The sequence below is a fragment of the Amia ocellicauda genome, chromosome 22 (genome assembly GCF_036373705.1).
Source record: "Amia ocellicauda isolate fAmiCal2 chromosome 22, fAmiCal2.hap1, whole genome shotgun sequence".
Taxonomy (NCBI): domain Eukaryota; kingdom Metazoa; phylum Chordata; class Actinopteri; order Amiiformes; family Amiidae; genus Amia; species Amia ocellicauda.
In genome coordinates, this window is record NC_089871.1 from 19,068,074 (window position 1) to 19,089,915 (window position 21,842).

Here is a 21,842-nt window from a genome sequence, read left to right on the forward strand (position 1 = left end):
AGGGTTAATGAGAACCCAAGGAGAGAAGATAGCAAATTAAAAAGAAAAGAAAAGCAAGAAAGAACATGAAGGATTATACCACATAGCAGTATATAAGTGAAATAAAAGGCAAACTGTTCAGCATTTTGTGAGAATCGCTAGTATTGATCAGAAACTATATTGAACTTATCGAAATAATTCTGAAAATATATACATGTATTATATATAAGGTACTGTGCAAAAGTTTTAGGCAGGTGTGAAAAAATGCTGAAAAATAAGAATGCTTTAAAAAATAGACATGTTAATAGATTATATTTATCAATTAACTAAATGCAAATTGAGTGAACAGAAGAAAAATCTACATCAAACATTTACATTTACTGCCAAAAGTCATACACCATGGCAAGACTGAGCACAGCAACAAGACACAAGGCAGTTATACTGCAGCAGCAAGGTCTCTCCCAGGCAGAAATGTCAAGGCAGACAGGGGTTTCCAGATGTGCTGTCCAAGCTCTTTTGAAGAAGCACAATGAAACGAGCAACATTGAGGACTGTAGATGCAGTAGTCGGCCAAGGAAACTTACTGCAGCAGATGAAAGACACATCATGCTTACTTCCCTTTGCAATCGGAAAATGTCCAGCAGTGCCATCAGCTCAGAATTGGCAGAAAACTGTGGGACCCTGGTACACCGATCTACTGTCCAGAGAAGTCTGGTCAGAAGTGGCCTTCATGGAAGACTTGCGACCAAAAAGCCATATCTCCAACGTGGAAACAAGGCCAAGCGACTCAACTATGCACGAAAACACAGGAACTGGGGTGCAGAAAAATGGCAGCAGGTGCTCTGGACTGATGAGTCAAAATTTGAAATATTTGGCTGTAGCAGAAGGCAGTTTGTTCACCGAAGGGCTGGAGAATGGTACAGGAATGAGTGTCTGCAGGCAACAGTGAAGCATGGTGAAGGTTTTTTGCAAGTTTGGGGCTGCATTTCTGGAAATGGAGTTGGGGATTTGGCCAGAATTAATGGTCTCCTCAATGCTGAGAAGTACAGGCAGATACTTATCCATCATGCAGTACTATCAGGGAGGCATCTGATTGGCCCAAATGTATTCTGCAGCATGACAGCGACCCCAAACATACAGCAAAAGTCATTAAGAACTATCTTCAGAGTAAAGAAGAACAAGGAGTCCTGGAAGTGATGGTATGGCCCCCACAGAGCCCTAATCTCAACATCATCGAGTCTGTCTGGGATTACATGAAGAGAGAGAAGCAACTGAGGCTGCCTAAATCCACAGAACTGTGGTTAGTTCTCCAAGATGTTTGGGCAAACCTACCTGCCAAGTTCCTTCAAAAACTGTATGCAAGTGTACCTAGAAGAATTAATGCTGTTTTGAAGGCAAAGGGTGGTCACACCAAATATGGATTTGATGTAGATTTTTCTTCTGTTCACTCACTTTGCATTTTGTTAATTGATACATATAATCTTTTAACATGTCTATTTTTGAAAGCATTCTTACTTTACAGCATTTTTGCACTTCTGCCTAAACCTTTTGCACAGTACTGTATATAGTTCAATATAGTTTCAGATCAGTAATAGAAATTCTCACAATTTCACCCAAGTGATACCATAATGCTATTAATATAATTAATAGCAGCTTCTGAACAATGAACTGTATGCCATCACCTTTGACAAGTCATTATAGAAGCAAAGTGGAAAATGAGGAAGGAACACACAATATACAAGTATAGATACAGGTAGACAAATCTGTACCAGATGGACTTGCTGTACAGTTATTTGCTTTTATGAGTATTAACACTACAAGAATAAATAGAGGTAAACAATGTAAAATAATTTAAGGTAGTCTGTTAAACCTCTTCCTCACATATCAGACACCCATTCAATCAATGGAGGGGAAGTCACTGAAATGTATAGTTTTGAGAATATTCAATAAACTGAATGCACACTAACAGTCCATCTTGCAAAAGCATCCTCAGGCAACAATGATGGGTGGCCTTTGTCTGCAGTGGCTCAACTATCTATCCCCAGATGACAAATATAGTCACTCTGGAGATTTGCTGGTATATTTATGTAAAAAAAGGCAATGCAACAAGCTAGCAAGTACCTGATAATGACACACTGGTTCTCCCCATCAATCAGCATGTTCCTGTACATGTTGTCAGTCAGGGCGTAAATGTGGGGGGGGTTCTCATACTGAGCCTGGAAGAAGACAACAAAAGAAGACAGAGAGAGGAGACCAAACCCTGTTCTCAGTGAACGTGTCAAAGAAAACAGTTTCAGGGCCTTCACCTAATTATACTGACTACCAGTGAATGTACATTATACAGAGATAACATGTGTGTAGTGCTTAATGAAACTTGTAACTTTCTTTTTGAGAAAACTCCACCTTTCAGTTTCTAGTTTTAAATCAGACCCACTGACATTCAGAGAACAGAACTCCTTGAACCAGAGAAATCACTGTATAGTGTTATAATGTTACAGGTGGCCAGACCTGTTGCTCTATCTGCAATTCAAAAGTTAAAGATTGAAGTACCCTATCTTGGTTCAATTTATTGTCAGAAGCCTCTTTGTACTTGTTATGAAATCTGCAGGTAGGTCAACATTTTTATATGGTGCAGAGCAGGGCCAGCCCTCCCATTAGGCAAGATTAGGCAGCTGCCTATGGTGGCACTTGAATTTGAGGCGGTATTTTGACAATTGGCTGCCTCCCTCCAGCGTGACAATTGGCTGCCACCCTCCGGCGCCCCTCATTGGTGGCACCCCATCCACCAGCTCATAGCATTGCTGCAGTTCCCGCCCTCACCCCATTTCCGCTTCTCCCATAGTTTACTCCCACTATCCTTAGTAGCTATGGTGATGTGTGTATTTATATGGGATTATCCAATTGTGAAACATTAATAAAAATGAATCTGCCAATTAAATGATTGATTTGTTTTTATGTTTGTGAGTGACGAAGACGATTAGTGATTAAGGCAGTAGCCTAACCTAGCCTGCTAACGTTAGCTAGCTACTACTAGTGGATATAATTTTTGTTAAAAGTAAGCTATAGAGATTTGAAACAATTTGCTACCATGTCTAAGAGACAAAAACTCAGGAAGCGAAGTGAACATAAAAAAAAATGAATGAGAAAAGAGGCACAATCTCTAAACCAAAGAAATTCGCTGCTGAAATTTATCAGCGTGCAGCAATGTCCATTAGCGAAGAATGACATGCCTCCGAAGACAGGCCATTCATTTGCTGAGAACAACGAGCCCCCGTTCGCTGATTCTAGCAGCCAAGAGGGCAAACCGGAGGAGTCCGAGCCATGCACTTCCACCAATGATGACAGCTCTATGGCTGGACAAGAACAGGTGGTTGCACCAGGCCTAGCCACACCTCCAAACAACTACTATCTTGGACCCGGACTCAGATTCGTCACTCCCCGTCCCCAATGACAGTGGTGGTGCTGCTGCTAAATTCAACTCCCAGACAAAAAACATAAAAGATCCCAAAATAGTGGCCATAATATATGAATGGGCCACATCAGGATAAAGAGGGGAATTTAAAGAGAATTTTCAAACAGCGTTGCAAATAAGACACTCTGAGAAATATGTATGTGTGTGGGGGGTGGGGGGCGACATTTCTTTGTCTTGCCAACGGTGGCAGAATGTCCGGGGCTGGCCCTGGTGTAGAGTTTGGTCAACTTAAGATATTAGAAAAATAATCCTTTCTGATTACATTCACAAGCTTTAAAACTTTTCAACTTTAGGCCAAGAATTCCACAAAATACACCTTGAATTCACCTGCACCTGCTACTTGTCCTGGGCTGACAGGTCAAGCTACAAGTGGCAGTTATTCTTGCCCTTCTGCCACTGCACAGCCATGCTAGGTTATGTTGCATATCCATTTTGGGCAAAGCTACCTCTAAGGGCAAAGCTAATCACTAATACTAATAAAGGAAATCTCATCACTAAATTACCACCCATTGCAGAGCGGTTGTACTTACCGCACCCTGGTATAGTTCGATTTCTCGGTCAGTGAAGTAGGGCATCTGTTTGAAGGGGTTCACAGATATCAACACAGAGCCAATATATGTCTGCGTGTGACAGTCAAGGACAGCAAGTTTCCATGCCGGACTTAAAAAAAAGGAACATTGAGGAACTCTGGCCAACTATCTGGTAGATGTCAGACTTACTCTCAGAGTAAAAGAGCTACATTAAAACAAAGGACAGACGAGTCGAGAGTTCTTCCAACATCGTGAGGAAACAATATCAGAGGATCATCATTTCACACTTCTAGCTTCTTCAGGAAGTACAAGTAAATGTGGACCTAGGACACATATTTAAATACAGCTTCAGTCACTGTTGATTCTCTTGACATTCCCTTTGAATTTACCTTGAAGAAATGGTTAATTGAAATTCTGGGATTAATAAGCCACTTGTTGTGAAAGAAAATATTGGACACAAAGAAAATACAACATGACACTCCTTTCAAATTTGTAATTGATATGTTCCCAAACAGAAGATGTACAAGCTGTTATCCCATATATTTTCATTCTCATATCTGTTAAGATCTTCCTTTTTCATAACCACTGAATATCTGGTTCTCCAAGGAGTGGGCTGTGGTAACACATGGGGATTTTGTGACTTTTAACAAGTTTGAAACTATATAATTAAACATCAGTACGTTTCATCCATTTATCCAAAATTTATTTGTTTTAAGAGGATGTGTACATGTATATGTTGACTATTCATTTTCTGTTAAAATGATAAAGAAAATATTTTTGTGCTAGCAGTGGGATTATGGGCTTTAATTGTACAATTTGTACCTTTGTACTATGTTAACATATTTTATTTAGATAAAGGAATAGGAAAGTTTCACACACAAATTTCAGAGTTTTATTTAAGTCAATACAAATTTATAAAACACTATTTTTGTTTTAATTTCGTACCATTGTGTATTGTTTTTTACAAGTTTCTGGTTTGCTTTTTAAAAAACTTGCAGGAAAAATACAACAACTATATTGTGGACTAGTGTTAGAAATAAGACTTAGGAGTTATCCTCTGAAAATATTTGTGTAACATGAGGTGCCACTGATGTGATAAACGACACCCTTCCTGTTTTAATGGAAGTGCAAAAGCTTACTTATTTCAGTGAATGTCATTGCACAGAAACCCACTTCCTCAAATTCAGCCTTAAATATGTATTTTTTTTGTCTTTGCAGGAGTGTGTTCTTCCTGTCTCAGTCTTGCTCAATGTCCAGGCCCCTGCTCTGTCTAAATCTTTGTAAGGTAGCACTTTAAGGAGATTTTGAAAAGATTTCAGGACATTCTTACCCAAATCTAACTGCTTTAAACTGCTAAAACTATGGTATTAAAAAAAAAAAAATTAGAAGCTCATTTGAAACATCAGCATCAATAATCTACATTACTTTTTAGTGACATAAAGTATCCAATGACCTTAAAGGGAGCAGGATTTCCTGCTGTCATCTATCTTATTGCATTTACATCCTGTGTGATTCTCTACTTTGATTTGATGTTTTCTCTCCTATTACCTGCCTGCAAGTGTGCCAGTGTTTCTGGGCTTGGGAATGGGAACTAAATAATGTTATTAAGTGTCTCTCATTGTTCTTGCTTTAGGCCTGTACAACACTGAAATACTTCCTCATCTTATTTCCGCCCATTATTGGAATTATTTTCAGAACTTGTCCTGGTGAATATTGTATCTGACATTCTGAGGGGGACTCAAGCACTGTCCATACAGGCAATACAGAAGTAATTACCTTTTATGTCAAGAGACAGTTGCAAATTGGAGCATGCTAGCTGTCCCCTTAAGCTTCAGCAGTTCAGTTAATTTTAATCACCTCAGCCTTATTTATTTGTGCTCAATACCTCCAAAATAATCAGTTGAGTCATTGGATCTGAACATGCTGATATTATGGTTTCATGTTGGGAGTCGTGGCCCTTGTTGGTGGAACCACTAGGGGTATTGGTACCACTCCAGGATGGATTATCATGAAAGACACACAGAAGCTCTTCAGTAACACACATGCAATGGTCAGTTTCTGTGAAATAAGGAAGTGTGTTTTGTGTTGACGCATGCACAGAAAGCACAGAGTTTATATAAAACAGGAACAGAATTGTGGTATACTGTGTGTGTGTGTTTCTGTGTGTAGCGTTGGTGTTGTAAACCTTCAAGACCCATTCTGAAACTTGACCAATGTAGGCCCCTCACTGAACATTTCCTTGTATGGTGTAAAGATGTTAGAATGACTCCTCTCCCTGCTACACCATGGGGAAGGGTTTGCATTGACACACATGTGTGTATTGGGTGGGTTAACAAGAGGTGCTGGACCGTACTGTTTACTTCCCCCACTGACTTCAGCTTTCTCTAAGAGGAAGCTCATGTTAAAAACAAAAAATAATTCAATAATACATTTACATTAAGGCCATACTAGTGCAAGGGAGAAGAAATAAAACTAGGAAATAATTTCAATTTAACATTGGCCTTATAGGTTTTAGTTTTTGTCTCCATCTGTGTATATATTTATTTATATTCATCAGGTATAAGCAGCCAAACTGGGATCAGTATTACCCAAAAGAGCCACAGCAGTGCAGATTCATGATTTAATTGGATACTATTCGTATTTAAACAGGGAGATGAGAGATTTTCACTTTTATATTTGTTGTAATGGCACTCCTAGCGTATGAGCTCCTTATGGGTATGTCAGCTTGGCAGAGCTGTGTAACCCCCCCAATGTCTCAGCACCTGTCTTAAGGCATCACCGGTTTGTTGCTCTGCCTGAGACAGTAATTACTATTAGTGTTCTAGATTGATAGATAGATGGGTAGATTAGTGTTCTAGCCTCAAGAGCTGGAGCTGGGCACTCTTTGTTCTAGTCTGCTTAGTTTCCTCTTACAAAAGACACAATGAAAAAATTCTGATTAACCTCTCTCTCTTTCACTCAGTGGAGAAGGATACAAAGATGTAATCATCATTGTAGCGCTTCTTGAGATTCTCCACAATGGCATCCTCTGTGATCTTGGACAGAAGCACCATGTCATCCACGCCGCTTTGTTTGACATTCTGACTCTGCCAGTGGTACTTACTAGCCTGCAGATTGAAAGAGGGAGAGAAAGAGATGTGTCAATACCAGGGACAACTACACTGATCAGGAACTTAAAATGAAACCGTAAGTGCAACACTAATACCCACAAACCATTAAAATGTACCACATTTTATATCAAATTTACAAACTGTCTACTTAGAAGAAGAGAAAACAATAATGTTCTAAAGTCATGTTAATCTTTTTTATTGGTTATGTGAGTGGGAATGTTTTTTTCTTTTCTTTTTCATGTATTTAAATGTCACAATATACACACAACAAGAGTAAACTGGTACGCCTCAAAACAATCGAATCATTCATGCAAGAAATATTAATCTTAACAGCATAGCAACATACAGCAAGAGCACGAAAATGCTTTTTAAAGACAATGTCTCGCAGTTTAAAAGGCCATACCAAACTTCACCTACTAGCCTACATTCTGACTATTCAGTGGTACACATACAGAAGACGGGGATGTGACTGCAATGCCCGAGAACTTCCGCTTCATTGCATTGGGCTGCCATCTCCGATACAACTTGGTTTCAGAGAGTGTTTTAGAGCACCTTCCGTGTGGTATTAATGAAACTTGTCTGTATGTGGTTTGGATCTATTTTCTATAACTTATTTTTTTTCTTAATCACACATTATCCTACGGCTCTTTAAACCCTGATGCTTGTAGCAAGCATTCAGACTTTCACATTCTTTATATTTTTTTTTACTCACCAATCAATCTAATAGAATGCAAGCCTTTATCTTATCTTTATCTTTATCTTAGACAATACTTCGCATGCACTGTCAGTAAAATAAATATATATAAACAGCCACTCTACTAATAGGAGTTTGGTCAAAAAAGAAACAACAACAAAAAACATACACTACAGCTACTGCCTTGCCTGTGATGTCAATATTAATATTGTAGAGAAAACATTTCCACATAAGTCTGTTACTTTAATATCAGAAAGGGCCTACAGGGCTATTCTGAGCCCTGCCTCAGCACTCACACACTGTGAACACAGCACAGCATCGGATATTGAAATATTCTACAGACTGACTTAGCTGTGTGACTCAAGTCTGTGTCTCAGAATCAGCATTGTGGTCTGTTTGTTGACTGTTGATTTCTATGGATGCAAGCATCTCAGTGCTCGGTGTATGCTTCTGTCAGCTGTTTATACATTTATTCTGGGCTACAACATTCAATACTGCAGACAGAGAAGGAAAACAGAGGGGAGGGGGTGGTTTGGGGGGAGTCATGCAGCTTAAGGAAGTAAGGGGTGGATTTATTTCACAACTCCACTATTTCAAGACCTCCTCTCACACTGAGTCATGTGTGGAGGGCTTGCAAATTTTTATTTCTCAAATTTATTCAGATCGAAACAGCACTGGGAACACAAGTTTCTCAACTCCAGCTTGGCTCAGACATGACATCAGTCTTTTGTTCATAGGGTTTGCGGTAGTGAGATGTGGGGTTCTTGATAGCAGAAACACTTTGAAGCAAGGTCAATAATTTGTTCTGGTTGGGGGCAGACACTGAACAAAATTAAAGGTTTGTTTCAGGCTGCATTGAACTACACTAATATACATGCACTGCAGTGGTGTTTGTTTGAAAGGCAGGCGGCAGACAATCACCCTTTGCATCAGTGGAGCAGAAAAGAGAACACTTCCCTACTTTCTGTATTATGAATTAGATATTGTTAAAATTAACACTTAATGGCTTGTTATTTTATGTTAATGCTTCTGCTGTGAAAACATGTGCATTGGTTTTACATGTTAGAATAATTTGCAATAAGATAAAGACAGTTTTCAATATAGCTCTGCTATTGTACATGCAAAGATCCTTGTGGCAGCTGAAAGTTGATCCTGATCAAATGGCAGTGTAGATGCGATACCACTGATCCTGGTCAAATGTTCTGATGCACTTGATACTGCTCAGAAATGGTAGTGTAAACGCCCCTACAGTTTCAGTTGCTTACCAACACAAAGGGTCTTGCTACTCTGAAACCTGATCGCTGACAGGCCTCCTAAGAATGCTGGAACTGCATCACTAGGTGATTCTGATGCTCTTATTGTCATCGGTGCTGGATGAAGTCCTTTACCACATGGAAAAGTCAGTTTCACCTGAAATGCAATCCCTCTTTAAATACCAACTAATACATGCTTTATGTTATAATAATAATAATAATAATAATAATAATAATAATAATAATAATAATAAATATGTTTACAATTACTACTACTACTACTACTACTAATAATAATAATAATAATTATTATTATTATTATTATATTTATTATTATTATGTTCTCTAAAAAATACAGTTTTCACAGAGACATTATCTAGCCTACATGTTCTAAAGAGAGTTAACTGGAGTCAAAGGTTTTAAATGTTTTCACTGAACCATAAAAGCACTGTCTGCATTCTTCTAATCTTTAGTAATCCAGATGACTCTCCATGGTGGTGTATTGTAGTGACTGATTAACTAAAATGTTAATAATAACCGTGTGAAACAGGAAGGTATAGTCTATTTTGCACAAACCTTCTTAGATGCTGTGCACATTATTTCCTGTCTGTGTAATCAAACAGCTGAACTTTTTGGAAATAACTGTGGTGTGAGCTTATTGTGGCAAAAAACACAATTTGCAACATAAATTTGAGAAGAGGATGCCACTGACTGAAAAGTACTCACACGTTTCTGGGTTTCTGCAAGGACAGGAATTCCCAAATGGACCACATTGGTGGTTGCCACATAAAAGCAAATGTTACTGTACAGTTTTCAGTTTCAGCAATGGCTTGAATAATAACAAAAACAAAGAAACAAACCAAAAAAATCTAAAAACAAGAGAGTCAACAAACTGGCTGTGAGCGGGAGTGAAGTACTAGGCACACCAGAAAACAACATGGAAGTCACACTTTTTTTTACACTTTACATTTTTTTACTTATTAATTTTGAACATTCTTTAACATATTAAAGGACTTACAGTTATTCAAAAGTGACCACAAATCAAACACCATTCCTGTCCTCTCCTCCTTGGTTTGTTTTGCATATTTTATGTTACTTATGGTCCCTTTCACATTTTGGAGCTCTTTGTTAGAGCTATTTTGTTGCTGTAATTGTTATTGAGGCCCCTTTCCTCCCTCCACGCCACCATAAGTATTGTACAGCAAGATTACTCTGTTTTGCCTGTTGTAATCTAGCAATTAGAGGGTGTCTGTTTTCTGCACAAGTTTTAGTTGCGATGTCTGCACTAGTGTGAGAACCTCCAAAAGTGTTAAAAGAATGGTCAACAAGTTCGCACCATCATCAAGCGGAGGGCCTGTATACTTGCAACTTTCAAGTATTTGAGTCCTGCTGTAGACCGTAGGGGGAGGTGATTATTGACCGAGCATCTTTTGAGCACTCCACTCTAATCTGAATTTAAGTTTGTAAGTAAGAGCACGCCTGTATTGTATGGGTGGTGGACAAGGGTGAGTGTATTTCCCTTTTGGAATCTGTTCTTTTTTTAACACCTTAATTTTTGAATCCTGCACAAGCACAAAGACATTGCTAAAGCCCTTAAACTTTCTTCTCTAAAGTAAGAAACAGGAACAGAAAACTACACTGGGGTGCTGTATGTCCAATTATGGTCAAAGGTTAACATAAACTTTTATGGTTAGGCTGTTTTTATGAGCGCCCATTCTGCTAAACTGGTCTGTATATCTTCAGAACCTCACATGCTTACTTCTCTTCTGTGAGTCTCTCACATGAAGGCTGCAGAAAGAGCTGACCACAGACTTTTTCCGGCCTTTTCAAACATCTTGCTTTAGCTACCCCCTAATGATTATCTACCAAACTGTAGCAGCACTTAATTTCTGGAGTAATTTTTATTTTCCAGATAGTTATATAGGATTACCCAACAGTTGAAGCATTAGCCCTAGCAAAGATTCATGCAGAATACAGCATACAATGTTCAATACAAAAAAGCATACTTACACAAGGTAAGTGAATGAATCTAAGCACGCGGTTCTGGACTACCCAGAGGCAAAACAGGTCGATGTAACCTTTCTAAAAGCATACCAGAATACAGGTTGTTATTTTGTTTGTTTGTTTTAGGTTGTGGGCACAAAATGTTCAACTCAAACTGTTCACCCATTTTAGTTGAATCCAGTAAAAAAAAAATAAAAAAAAAATTGAGCTTGAAACTGAAAGCCTGGCTTGCTATTCACTGAGGTAACATACAATTGGCAATCACTAACAGGATAGTTTAATATTTACTTAGTTAAACACACTCAGTAATTTGGATTTTTTGGGTGATTTGGGTGAAGCATACACCGAGGTAAAGGTAGGTGATTCAGATTCGACCACTACACATGAAGGAAATAGTAGATGTTCTTTTTTGTTTCTTTGTGAGCACACAATCCTTAAAAGGGCGATACAAAATTAAGTGCTACCACCAAATCACAAGCTGAAGGGGATTTACAATGCTGAAGCATGTAATGCTATGGACTCAAATATCCAGACCATGTTCGGATGTTTGGCTGTAAAAGAGTAACAGATGTCATGGGGAAGTCTGCAGTGGAGGGGAAATTTCTGTTTAAATTTAAAGCACATTTCCGCTAAGCAGACTTAAATGGACAGACACAATAACAACAGTGAAATACAGTAATACGTGCATACTGCATGGTAGATACCAGGAAAGTAAGAAAACACAAAAACAAAATGTAAATAGCATGGTTAAGGCATTGTGGGATTTTTGAGAAATGTAGGCCTACAGATCATCACATGGGGTCCAACTGTTTGAGAAACTAGTCTTTTTTTTTTCTCCCAACCTCACAAGTTATGATGTCCAGCAGAGACACACAGAGACGTTAGCTCGCATTCAGTACAGGAAAGGGGTGTGCCCAAATAGCTGTTAAACTAAATTATACTATGGGAACCTAGGCAATTGATAAAGTGATAAAGAATTTGGACACCATCAGCTGGACAGTGCCCCAGGCAAAAATATTAACTCCAAATGTAGAAGAAAGAGAAAGAAAAATGGAAATTACTTTGTGATCGACAATTGAGGGTGGCTTCACTACTATTTAAACCTGGTGCACCAATCTAATTATTACACTTCGTTTTTTCTTAGCCTCAGAAAACATAATCACTAATCAAAAAACTGTGGTCATAAGAGCCAGTGGGTCATGCTGTGCTGATAGAGATCTCTAAGTAAATGAGAAATGGTTTAAAGGAACAAAACCACATGCATCAATCAGAAATACCATCTTACACTAACCATGTGGGAAAAGCAGGTTACTGTAAATAGTTTGAGGAATATTGCCTTTGCAATAGTTCATTGTTTCATGGCAATACTTATTTAATGATGATGTCAAAATATTCTTTATAGATGGTGATTTGGTGTATTTTTTACTGTTTTAACGGCCGTCATGATTCACCTCCTAAGTATTTCATCTCTGGGACAATGGCAAGTTTAGTTTACTGTTACTGACTAGTTTTATAGACTTGTTGAGCAGTATTCCCATTAATGCATCATATTAGCACTATTAACCACTCTATATCATTATGATTATTATGACTATGTGACTATTCATTCCTGTATCTGTTTCTGTTGTACTGTGTCTCTGAAGCAGTCTCATTCTAGTAGTCTATGCAAGGAGTTCGTGGGATGTCAGTTTAGCAGGCAGGTCACCCCCTGTCTCTCTGAAACATCTGAATCTTTCTCTCCCTTCCCCTCCTATTAAATCATATACTGCTCAGAAAGTCTTTAAGGGAAGTGACAGTTCAAGACATGTATGAGTTATTTAGCCATGCTTAGATTGGAGGATTTCACTGGTTTAGCCGCACACATTTAAAGCACATTATGTAAATGGCATAGCTGTGTTACTGTCAAACAACTGTGGCTTTAAAAGAGACTTTGAAAATCATTAGACCGCATGGCATCCCCAAAAACATACATATAAGGTGTATAGGGTCCTGAGATCAGGCTAGACCACTTGTCATCTCAATGCACAACGCACATCATTGTCACTGTACTACACCGGAAACGTATATGTTATAAAACAAAATGTGCCATTACTTTTAAAAACCTTTAGCAGGATAAAAAGGCAACCCAACCAGCAGAAGGGAGACTTTAATAGCAGAGAAACAGCAACTGGATAGTTTCAAAACTGAATCATTAAATATTGAGTGGTAAAGAGGTGTCAAAACAAGGCTGTTTACTATGACGGCATCTGAAAAGCAAGATATTTCTTACACTGGGATACAACTCTTCATATAAAAACTCTTCTTTTTTTTAAGAGTATTTAGTATGTTGTGGTTTTTGCTAGGCCTGAGGCACAGCTTAGCTTGACAAAACTGGACTGTGAAGTCAACTTGAACCAGAATTATAAATAGTGACACATTCAACCATTTGAACTTGAATGCTTTCAGCAGGTTTGGTTTATGGCAATCAATGCACTGTCATGTATCGTTTACATTACTTTTGCCCCAATATACACCAGTGTTTCTCGTGACATTACCCACAACCACCTTATGCTCTTAGGAAGCACTGGCTCTCTTGACTGTTTTGAACCAGTGGACCAAATAGTCAGAGTGCTGCCACACTCCATGTCTTTAACAGAAGGGTGGAGTGGTGGAACTCTGCAGTACAGCAGGGAGCCACCCTGAGGTTAGCCAAACATCAGCTGCGTTGGTCTCAGTACTCCTAAAAAACAGGAAGTGCTAACTAATTAAGGTCACAGTTTCCAGATGGAACTGAATGGTGAGATCAGAGGTCTCTCTTGCCGCTTCAGGCTTCCCCAATTCTGTGTGGGCCGGAGCTAATATTTTTCTTCTTTACTGTGAGAGTTGCAAAGGTTTCTCGAGAATGTAGAGAACTGCATAATCACAAACAAAACATTCAAACGATTGTGCACACATACTTTGTCTACCTGCGTGTTTAAAATGTCAGTTTAAAAAAACAGGGGAAAATGTTAGAATGTTAAATTTTATTGCAAAAAACAAAACAAATGAAGAACCATTTATTCTTCAGAGCCTTTTCAATTTAGCAGCAGGTAAATATGCAAGAAAAGTGAAATTTTAAACACAAATGTCCTTGCATCGAAACATGCCTTTCAGGCAATCTCTTGCTTGGTTCTGCTCACACATTGCAGACCACAGCTATAAATACGATGTGTGAGCACCTACAGCACAGCTCTCTGCATCTTCCTCATTACACAGCTGAAAGAAAATAACTATGAGCGAGCTAGAGGCCTGACCACAAATGCCGGAGTTCTTATTTCTCTGCAACACACTTGCCCACTTCCCAAATGTTGACCCAAGTGCTGCAGCCCAATAACACAGGTTAATGTAACGACTGATACTTCAATAATTTTTGATTATGATGTATTTTCTTAGAAGATGCCCATACCTAGGGTGACATACAGTTGTCAACAATGCAGTCTTTGTTCCTGAAGGAAAAATAGCAGAGTTCAATATATTGTCCCATACCAACACACCCAGCTGCAGCTATTCTATTAATGTCCAGTGTTTTTCTACTGGATAAACATCCTGATGAGCTCTAAAACGTATTGGTTATTGGTTATCCGATCCAATTACCTTGGGTGTGCTCTGGGCTGCAATACATTACAACAAATTCTTTCAACATTGAAAGGTTACACTTCTAGCAATTTCGTCTATATTTTACACCAGTGAACTCATCTCCATTGGATTGAATCATGCTGTTACTCTTCATTACCTTGCTACCCTACAAAAACACAATGACTTGATGAACTGATATTGCCCTTGTCAGTGTTTGCTATGGTAAATCAACGTCTGTGTTTACATGCTGGTAAAATCGTCATGGCATTAGAGCTATTGTCATGACTTATTTAAGTTGGTGGTGGCTGGTTACAATCGTACATAGTTTTGGTTTGTGTTTGACTACCAATTTCATAATAATTCATGTTCTTAAGCTTGTTGAATTGTAGATGCAACATCTAAGAAGAGCAAAACAGCAAAGACACAGAATGGGTGCAGTGTCTAAAAGCATCGGATAAATTGTTCAGTTCTTTACAGTCAATCCTACATTTAACCTGTTATAATGGAGATACTAAGGCCCTCTCTAGACAATACATTTAAAAGTAGGCTTTTAACTGACCAAAATACAGTGCAAAATACAATATAGTCTACAGTCCAGTTCTAAATTAGATTGCATCACATTGTATAGTTAATCAGAAGTGTGGATGGCATAATACGGATACGGTGGGTGTCCTCCACTATTCCACAATTTACGACAATCTTGTAAAACAATACATAAATATCAATAAAACGTATTTAGAGCTATTCTGGATTCAGACCATTTTGCTTTTCTCCCCCAAGCTACTTCACCAAACCTAAACAGTGACCAGGCTCTTCCTAATTAATTAAAAAAGAGCCACAATGTTTCAATATTTTTTAATTCTGGCGAATATATTCATTTTTCATAGAGGCTATATGCTGTCTTCTATATGTTTGGTAAGCAAATAACTAGATTGAATGTTCCCTTCATCTTTTTGCGAGTTTCAAAATAAGATCTCCAAAATTTTCTTTCACAGTCATTAAATACTGAGGCAAAATAAATTATTTGTCCTGGGTCTTTCTGAAGACAACTTCCACAGTGACTTGAACACAGTTGAACAGCATTTGTTTTGTGGAAATGCAATGTTTCGAAACACCACTTGGGGAAGTGATTCAACTGGTTGCGAAAAAACAAACATCTCTTTGTCATAGCGAAAACATAATAAAACATTCGGTTCTTCTGAACACGGTCACATTGACGGGGAACCACATTAACATCTTTTAACGTGGACTGCACTTGTAGCTCCAGTACAACTCTTACGCAGGTCTTGCAACCACCAGAGGAGGGCCTAGCAGTAGCAGGGAATGGGCAGAGGGAGCTTTCTCTAGGCAGCCAGTTGGGCTGCAGTTCTCTTATTGCAGTGGTGCCTATTGCACCACACACTGCCCTGCTTGCACCATTTCTTTCATGATGTTCAACTACCTCTTTTCAAAGGGTTACTGAAATTCCTTGTGGCCTAATCTGCCCCACATGCATCTCCAAATCATGTTATAAAACCCTCACAGTTCAAACTTATTTAGGCTGTGAGGAAGGAAATGCAGAAAACCTACCAGCAGGGTACAGTATATACAGTCTGGATCTCAGGAGCTTTTCTGCATGATGTAGGGCAAGGTGTTTCAACTTGCACTTGTTTAAGCTGTGCTCTCAATTCCAAAATCAAATGGTTATGATTTCCACTTTTTGCCATAAAAAATATTATTAGATGATTAGATATAACTGTAACATTAGGGGTTACAAGCTGCAAATACAAACTCAATAAATTGTAATACCTTAACATAGTGTTACTGACTAAGTAACAGACTAACTAATTCATTAACTAATTATTCATTAACCAGTTTTAAACAACAGGTCAATTTTTCTATACAAAACCTAATTCAGAATTCAACGTTATCTTTTTTTATACATATTTATAAACTACAAACCCTAAGGAAAAAGGGCTGGAATACCTTCATGGTTAAACCAATGCCTCAGATTTAACAAAATATGTTGGTTATTCTGTATTCATGAGTAATTATATACTATCTTATTAATATATTACTAATACTGTTACAAATGCTAGCTGTATAAAAGTGAGGACAATACAATAATATTTCATAACTTGAATAATACAAGGAAGGACATGTGAGTAAGATCAGAAAGCATTTTTAAAGTAACATTACTACTCATTGCTGATAGCTTTTACAATGGATTGCCAAAGTAAAGCTTTACCAAAGGGGTATTTTATATTTTCTTCCAAATTTGGTACTAGTTTAGAACTCTTTGATCTCTCACCCTTGTCACATCTACATATGGGTGATCTCACTCACTAACAGGATGCTCTGGTTTCACCCTGTCAGCTTAATCAGTCGATTACTTCATTCAGCAGATGGGAGGAGGTGGGTAAAAAATCAAAAGCTGACAACTTTATGAGGTTCTACAAGAGTCTGTCATGTTATGCTAAAATTGTATTGCTCCAGCATGACCCATGCAAGATTCTGGTATAAAGATCTGCTCTCTCGGGCCTTGAGAAAGTACTCCTGCTGCCCTGAAAACAACTGACCAAGAGTTGACAGATGCACAAAATTTTGCCTCCTCATGTCTGGGTAACAGGATGCCAGGAACATTTACTGGAAAAGCATCGACAATCTTAAAAGTTATGATTCTTCCCGAAGTCAACAGACAGACCTAAACTGAGGTGGTGCAGTGAAAATAACTGACATTTAGGACTGAGAACAAGAGGCACTTCTTCATTTTAGATTTGTGGGTTTACAGAACAGACTCTTGACTCTTGACAAATGACTTGACATGGTTCGAAGATCCATAGGAGACTATCAACCGCACCATAGAGAATGTGTATCATGATGTAACGACTCCACTGTTTTAGGCTCCCCTCTCTGGATGCCTGATCTTACATAGGTCAAAATGTCACCATGCTGCAAGTATCAACTGATAGTTCCTCAGAAGATTTGTTTGTTCACTGATTTAGTTTCTTGGCTCAAACAATAAACTGCCCTAAGAGGGGACTTGGAGCAGTAATCTCAGATGCTTGACCATGCAATTTAATGCCCCCTCCACCTCATGGAGGCAGGGACAGAAGAAAATATAATTGGGCGAATTACCTGAAATGCAACTTTACCAAAAGGAGAACAACACAAGAATAAGGCACTCTTAAACCAAATCTAAAGTAGGTTGACAGGCTTGCACACTGAGCCAAAACCAAATGACCAGACCAGGCCCCACACCCTCTTTCCTATCAGCAAAACTGTAAGCAAAATCTATTATTTATCCAGTTGAGCTGCAAATAAATTAAATCCAATGTCTGTGAGTTCAGCTGTAACAAAGCCGTGAGGGTGTTGGCATTTAAAATACGATAAAGAGCAGAAAAGCCGATTTAACTTTACTTTATACAGACAGTACTGCACTTTTGATGGACTGTTTCCATAGATCGATTCAGATTGCTGGACTGGAGAGCACTGGCTACAAACATCCTTTAGGTATCATGAGTAAATACTTATTTTTCATCCAGCCTGTACCTTCCTATAAAATCGGTCCTTTACATGTGTAACGAAAAACACTAATTTGCCACATATGGAATTTTAGATCATGTGACAGTTTTATATGCAATGGAAAGATTAATTTAGCATTAATGGTTCACTGATATCAGTTGCTGACTGGATTCAAAAAAAGCATGCGCTTCTATCATTAAGGACAAATTCAGAAAAGTACTACCGGTGGGGTGGTATGCACTGTAAGTTGCAAGCTTATCTACGGCTGCCCTGCTTGCCTGATACTGCAGTAAGAAAGGCCTCCACTGTGACCATGGTGTGAGTAGCAGCTATACGTCAACTGCCTTTTTCCGAGTGACAGTTCAGATTATCCCGTAATTATTGCAGTAGCATGACTTCACTCAATTTTAGACACAGCATACTAGAAGGCACACTAGGCTGAATTTACACAACAATGCACAATTTAAGTAATCAACACACTCACACTCTAAAAAATACAGACAATCTTCAGTCATTCATTCATTTTATATTGTATTAATATAGTTTGGGGTTGTAACCACAATGGTTGTTTCAAGTCCTGGATCACTTTGTTTCTAGTAAGGAATAAACACTTGAGTTAAAAAATACATTATGACCAGCAGAAAAAGAAAAAAAAACACAGACCCAAAGGCCAAATTACAAAGCCTGGAAAGACAATTGCGGAGAAATGTTAATGAGTATCCATATTACAAGCACTAACTGAGCTTCGGATGTGGCTTTGAAGCACATAAGATTGACAATTTAACCATAACTTCACAGACATTTGCGACGTTTTTGTGGTTCACGCATTTCCATATCAAGGGATGCATAAAGATTGTCCGGTAGCAGTTCATTACTATGTGCAATTTATTTCCTTGTGCGACTCATTCAGTGCTCTGAAGAGAAATGCATATTTTATCTTATCACTGTTAACTGCATAGTAAGAAGCCTAAGAAGCAGTGTACAACATTTAAAACACTTACAGACTTTCCCACATTACTATGACTAAAATCAACCTCTAAGGCAAAGGATACTAGTAGTCTTTTTGCAAGAGGTTATCCATTTCATGTTATAAATGCAATTAAAAGAAACATGAAAAAAGATTACTGGACTGGATTAATCTCCTAAAACAATAATGCAAAACTGGATAGCTTCTGAGAGGGCCACTCTACATCTGTGCCCCATTGAATATCCCCTGTCATCAGCCTGAATTAAAAGGTACAAAAGTGAGGATTGTCTTTACCATTGTGAAGCTCCGTTTTGTATGTGTGTGTGTGTGTGTGTGTGTGCGCGTCTCTCCGCCTCCTCTCTGGAGTTGATGTATAATCCTCCTGGTCCTGGGATAGTCCACCTGTTCTCCCTGTAGTTACAGCATTGCCCGTGGGGCAGAAAGCTGTCAGCGCACTGACAGTGTCCCTGAACTGACAATCATATCCACCCTCACAGCCACTTCCTCAAGTGCTCAACTTTCAGTACAGCTCATTGCCTTCTGTTCTGGCTTTCTTATCATTAGATTTTTTTTTCTTCCTGTCTTCACAGCTTATTTTTTCAGCTCACCAAACGATTTTGCTCAAGCCGACATACCTAATCCATTTCCAAAGTCTTTCACTGTTATCGATTTAAAATATGAAATTGTAATCAATATTCAAGATCTTGGTGGCCGTTATCAGCGTGTCCAGTTTGTCACACAATCACAGCAAAAGATGAAACTGACAGGTAGGGTAGAATGGCTTAGCCAGGTATATCACAATGTTGTGTAGCTGCAGATGTGTCTTCTTATTTAAGCAGAATTCTTTTAGCTGAAGGATGCACCCACTTTAAAAGTGGGGAAATTCCTTGTGACACTCAAGACAGCACCTAGCCAGGCATGAGGTGTGACAGCAGAGCTCAAAGATAACCCTCAACATGGGCTTTCTCATTTGCAAGTATTCCTTTTAGTATTACACCCTCCACACACGTATCTCCACCCTGATTCTGTGGCTTCCCCTCTGATAATGACTTGCTCAGGTAGAGCACTCCTCCCCAAACCTCCTCCAACAGACAGTTTCAGTTAGTGCTGAATAGTGTCATGTAACCTTCAGTGCCTTTTAAGTTTCTAAAACCACTGCGTTTAAAGCCTAGTCGATGTACCATTAAAATCTTGTTTTTATTTCACTATGTAGAAAGAGATTACCTGGGCCCTTGATGTAGAAACTGCCTGTTTTTATTTTTCTGTACAAGAGAGCCAAACCCACTCACTACCAGCTCAACAGTGTGTTCTGGTTTTGCTTGACAGTTTTATTGGTTCTGCCTGGCAGTTAATGTGGTCATATTATCTTACTCACCTTCAGTGTTAATGAAACTACACTTTGATAAACACCTAAATGTCACTTCATGCTAAAAGAATCATGCACCTTTAACATACCAGTTCCAATTTCAGGAATCTATTAGAAGGAGATGTACAAATATTTATTCTAGATATTTTGATTGACAGCGAAGAAAGCATATACAAAATAACCCTATGCTATGTGCTTTAAGTTTAAACTTTACTTGTAAATATATTACAGAAAAATAGAAAAAACACAACAGGATATTAGTGATAAGGACTGCCCATATACAATTCTTATTTAGTTATACCCATTATTTTAATGGCAAAATGTTAAATACTAACTTCTTCATATGTATACGTATACCAGGGTTACATATTTCCATAAGATCCACTGATAAACAGGTATTTTATAACACTGATCTGGGTGTAGTTTGATACATGCAGCTGTCATTCTTCCATTTACTGTCTGAGCCCACCGGTTTCAGCCTGGACAGTTTAATGTCCAACTCACACATTGTTAGTGTAGTGCTGTCCCCTAGTGGCAGTTTCATATACGAAATTACAATCCAGTAGCCATGGAGAAAAAAGTGATTTTTGTTACCAGCTATTATTAGGAATTTTAAACCTAAACAGAAACTAAATTATACTACTAGTGAACTATGTTCGAAAACGTGGAAAACAGCAACGTGATGTGATAAAAAAATATAAAGAGTTGTTACTTACTTTTATTAGTGTATCAGTGATTTAAAACTTCCCTAAGCATAATAAACACCAGTAAACGACCAGACAAAGAAATCTAGGATAATGGACAGATCAGCTTATTTATTATTGAATAAAATAAAACAAAAACCAAACAGACAAGCAACTTCAGATTTCGTTTCTTCAAATTGTTCAAATTCAAATTCTCTCTCTCTCTTTTATTTTTGTACAGTAGGCCTAAAATAATAATACAAATATTTCCAACGTTTCACGGTCAATATAATTATTTGCATGGAGATGACTGAATTCTGTACATCAGGTGCGGGTTGTACTAACGGAATTCCATCCCGGATCCGGTCTCCGCTCTTGATCTTGATCTCAATTGTGTTGTAAACAGAATAGCGTTCAATCTGAGCTCAAATGAGTGGTCGTCCTAAAACCTGTGCGTTAGATTTTAGATGGCGACATACTAGCAACTACGGTGGCCCTGAAGTGCAAAACGCTACAAAAACAGAATCAGAAGTTTATTGCATTAGCTTAGTGACCAGACTTACCTATCCACCCAGACACTGGTACAAACCTACACAGAATTGGGTTATGAGGCGCATCTTAATGAAAACCATATTCTTGGAGATAATCAACATGGGTTTAGACGAGGCAGATCATTACTAATTTAT

The 21,842-nt window shown here is 38.3% G+C and overlaps 1 protein-coding gene across 1 annotated transcript in view; it reads right to left on the bottom strand.

Annotated features, from left to right (window-relative positions):
* Positions 1–20,029, bottom strand: part of myo1f (myosin IF) — a 43,064-nt gene extending 23,035 nt beyond the window's left edge. Inside the window, exons 1-4 of the mRNA XM_066695199.1 lie at positions 19,402–20,029; positions 6,957–7,088; positions 3,982–4,071; positions 2,101–2,195 (exon numbers count right to left, since the gene is read on the bottom strand). Coding sequence (XP_066551296.1) covers positions 2,101–2,195; positions 3,982–4,071; positions 6,957–7,088; positions 19,402–19,404 — 320 coding nt within the window. The 5' untranslated portion in view covers positions 19,405–20,029. The remainder of the gene's footprint in view (positions 1–2,100; positions 2,196–3,981; positions 4,072–6,956; positions 7,089–19,401) is intronic.
* Between the last annotated feature and the right edge of the window lie 1,813 nt (positions 20,030–21,842).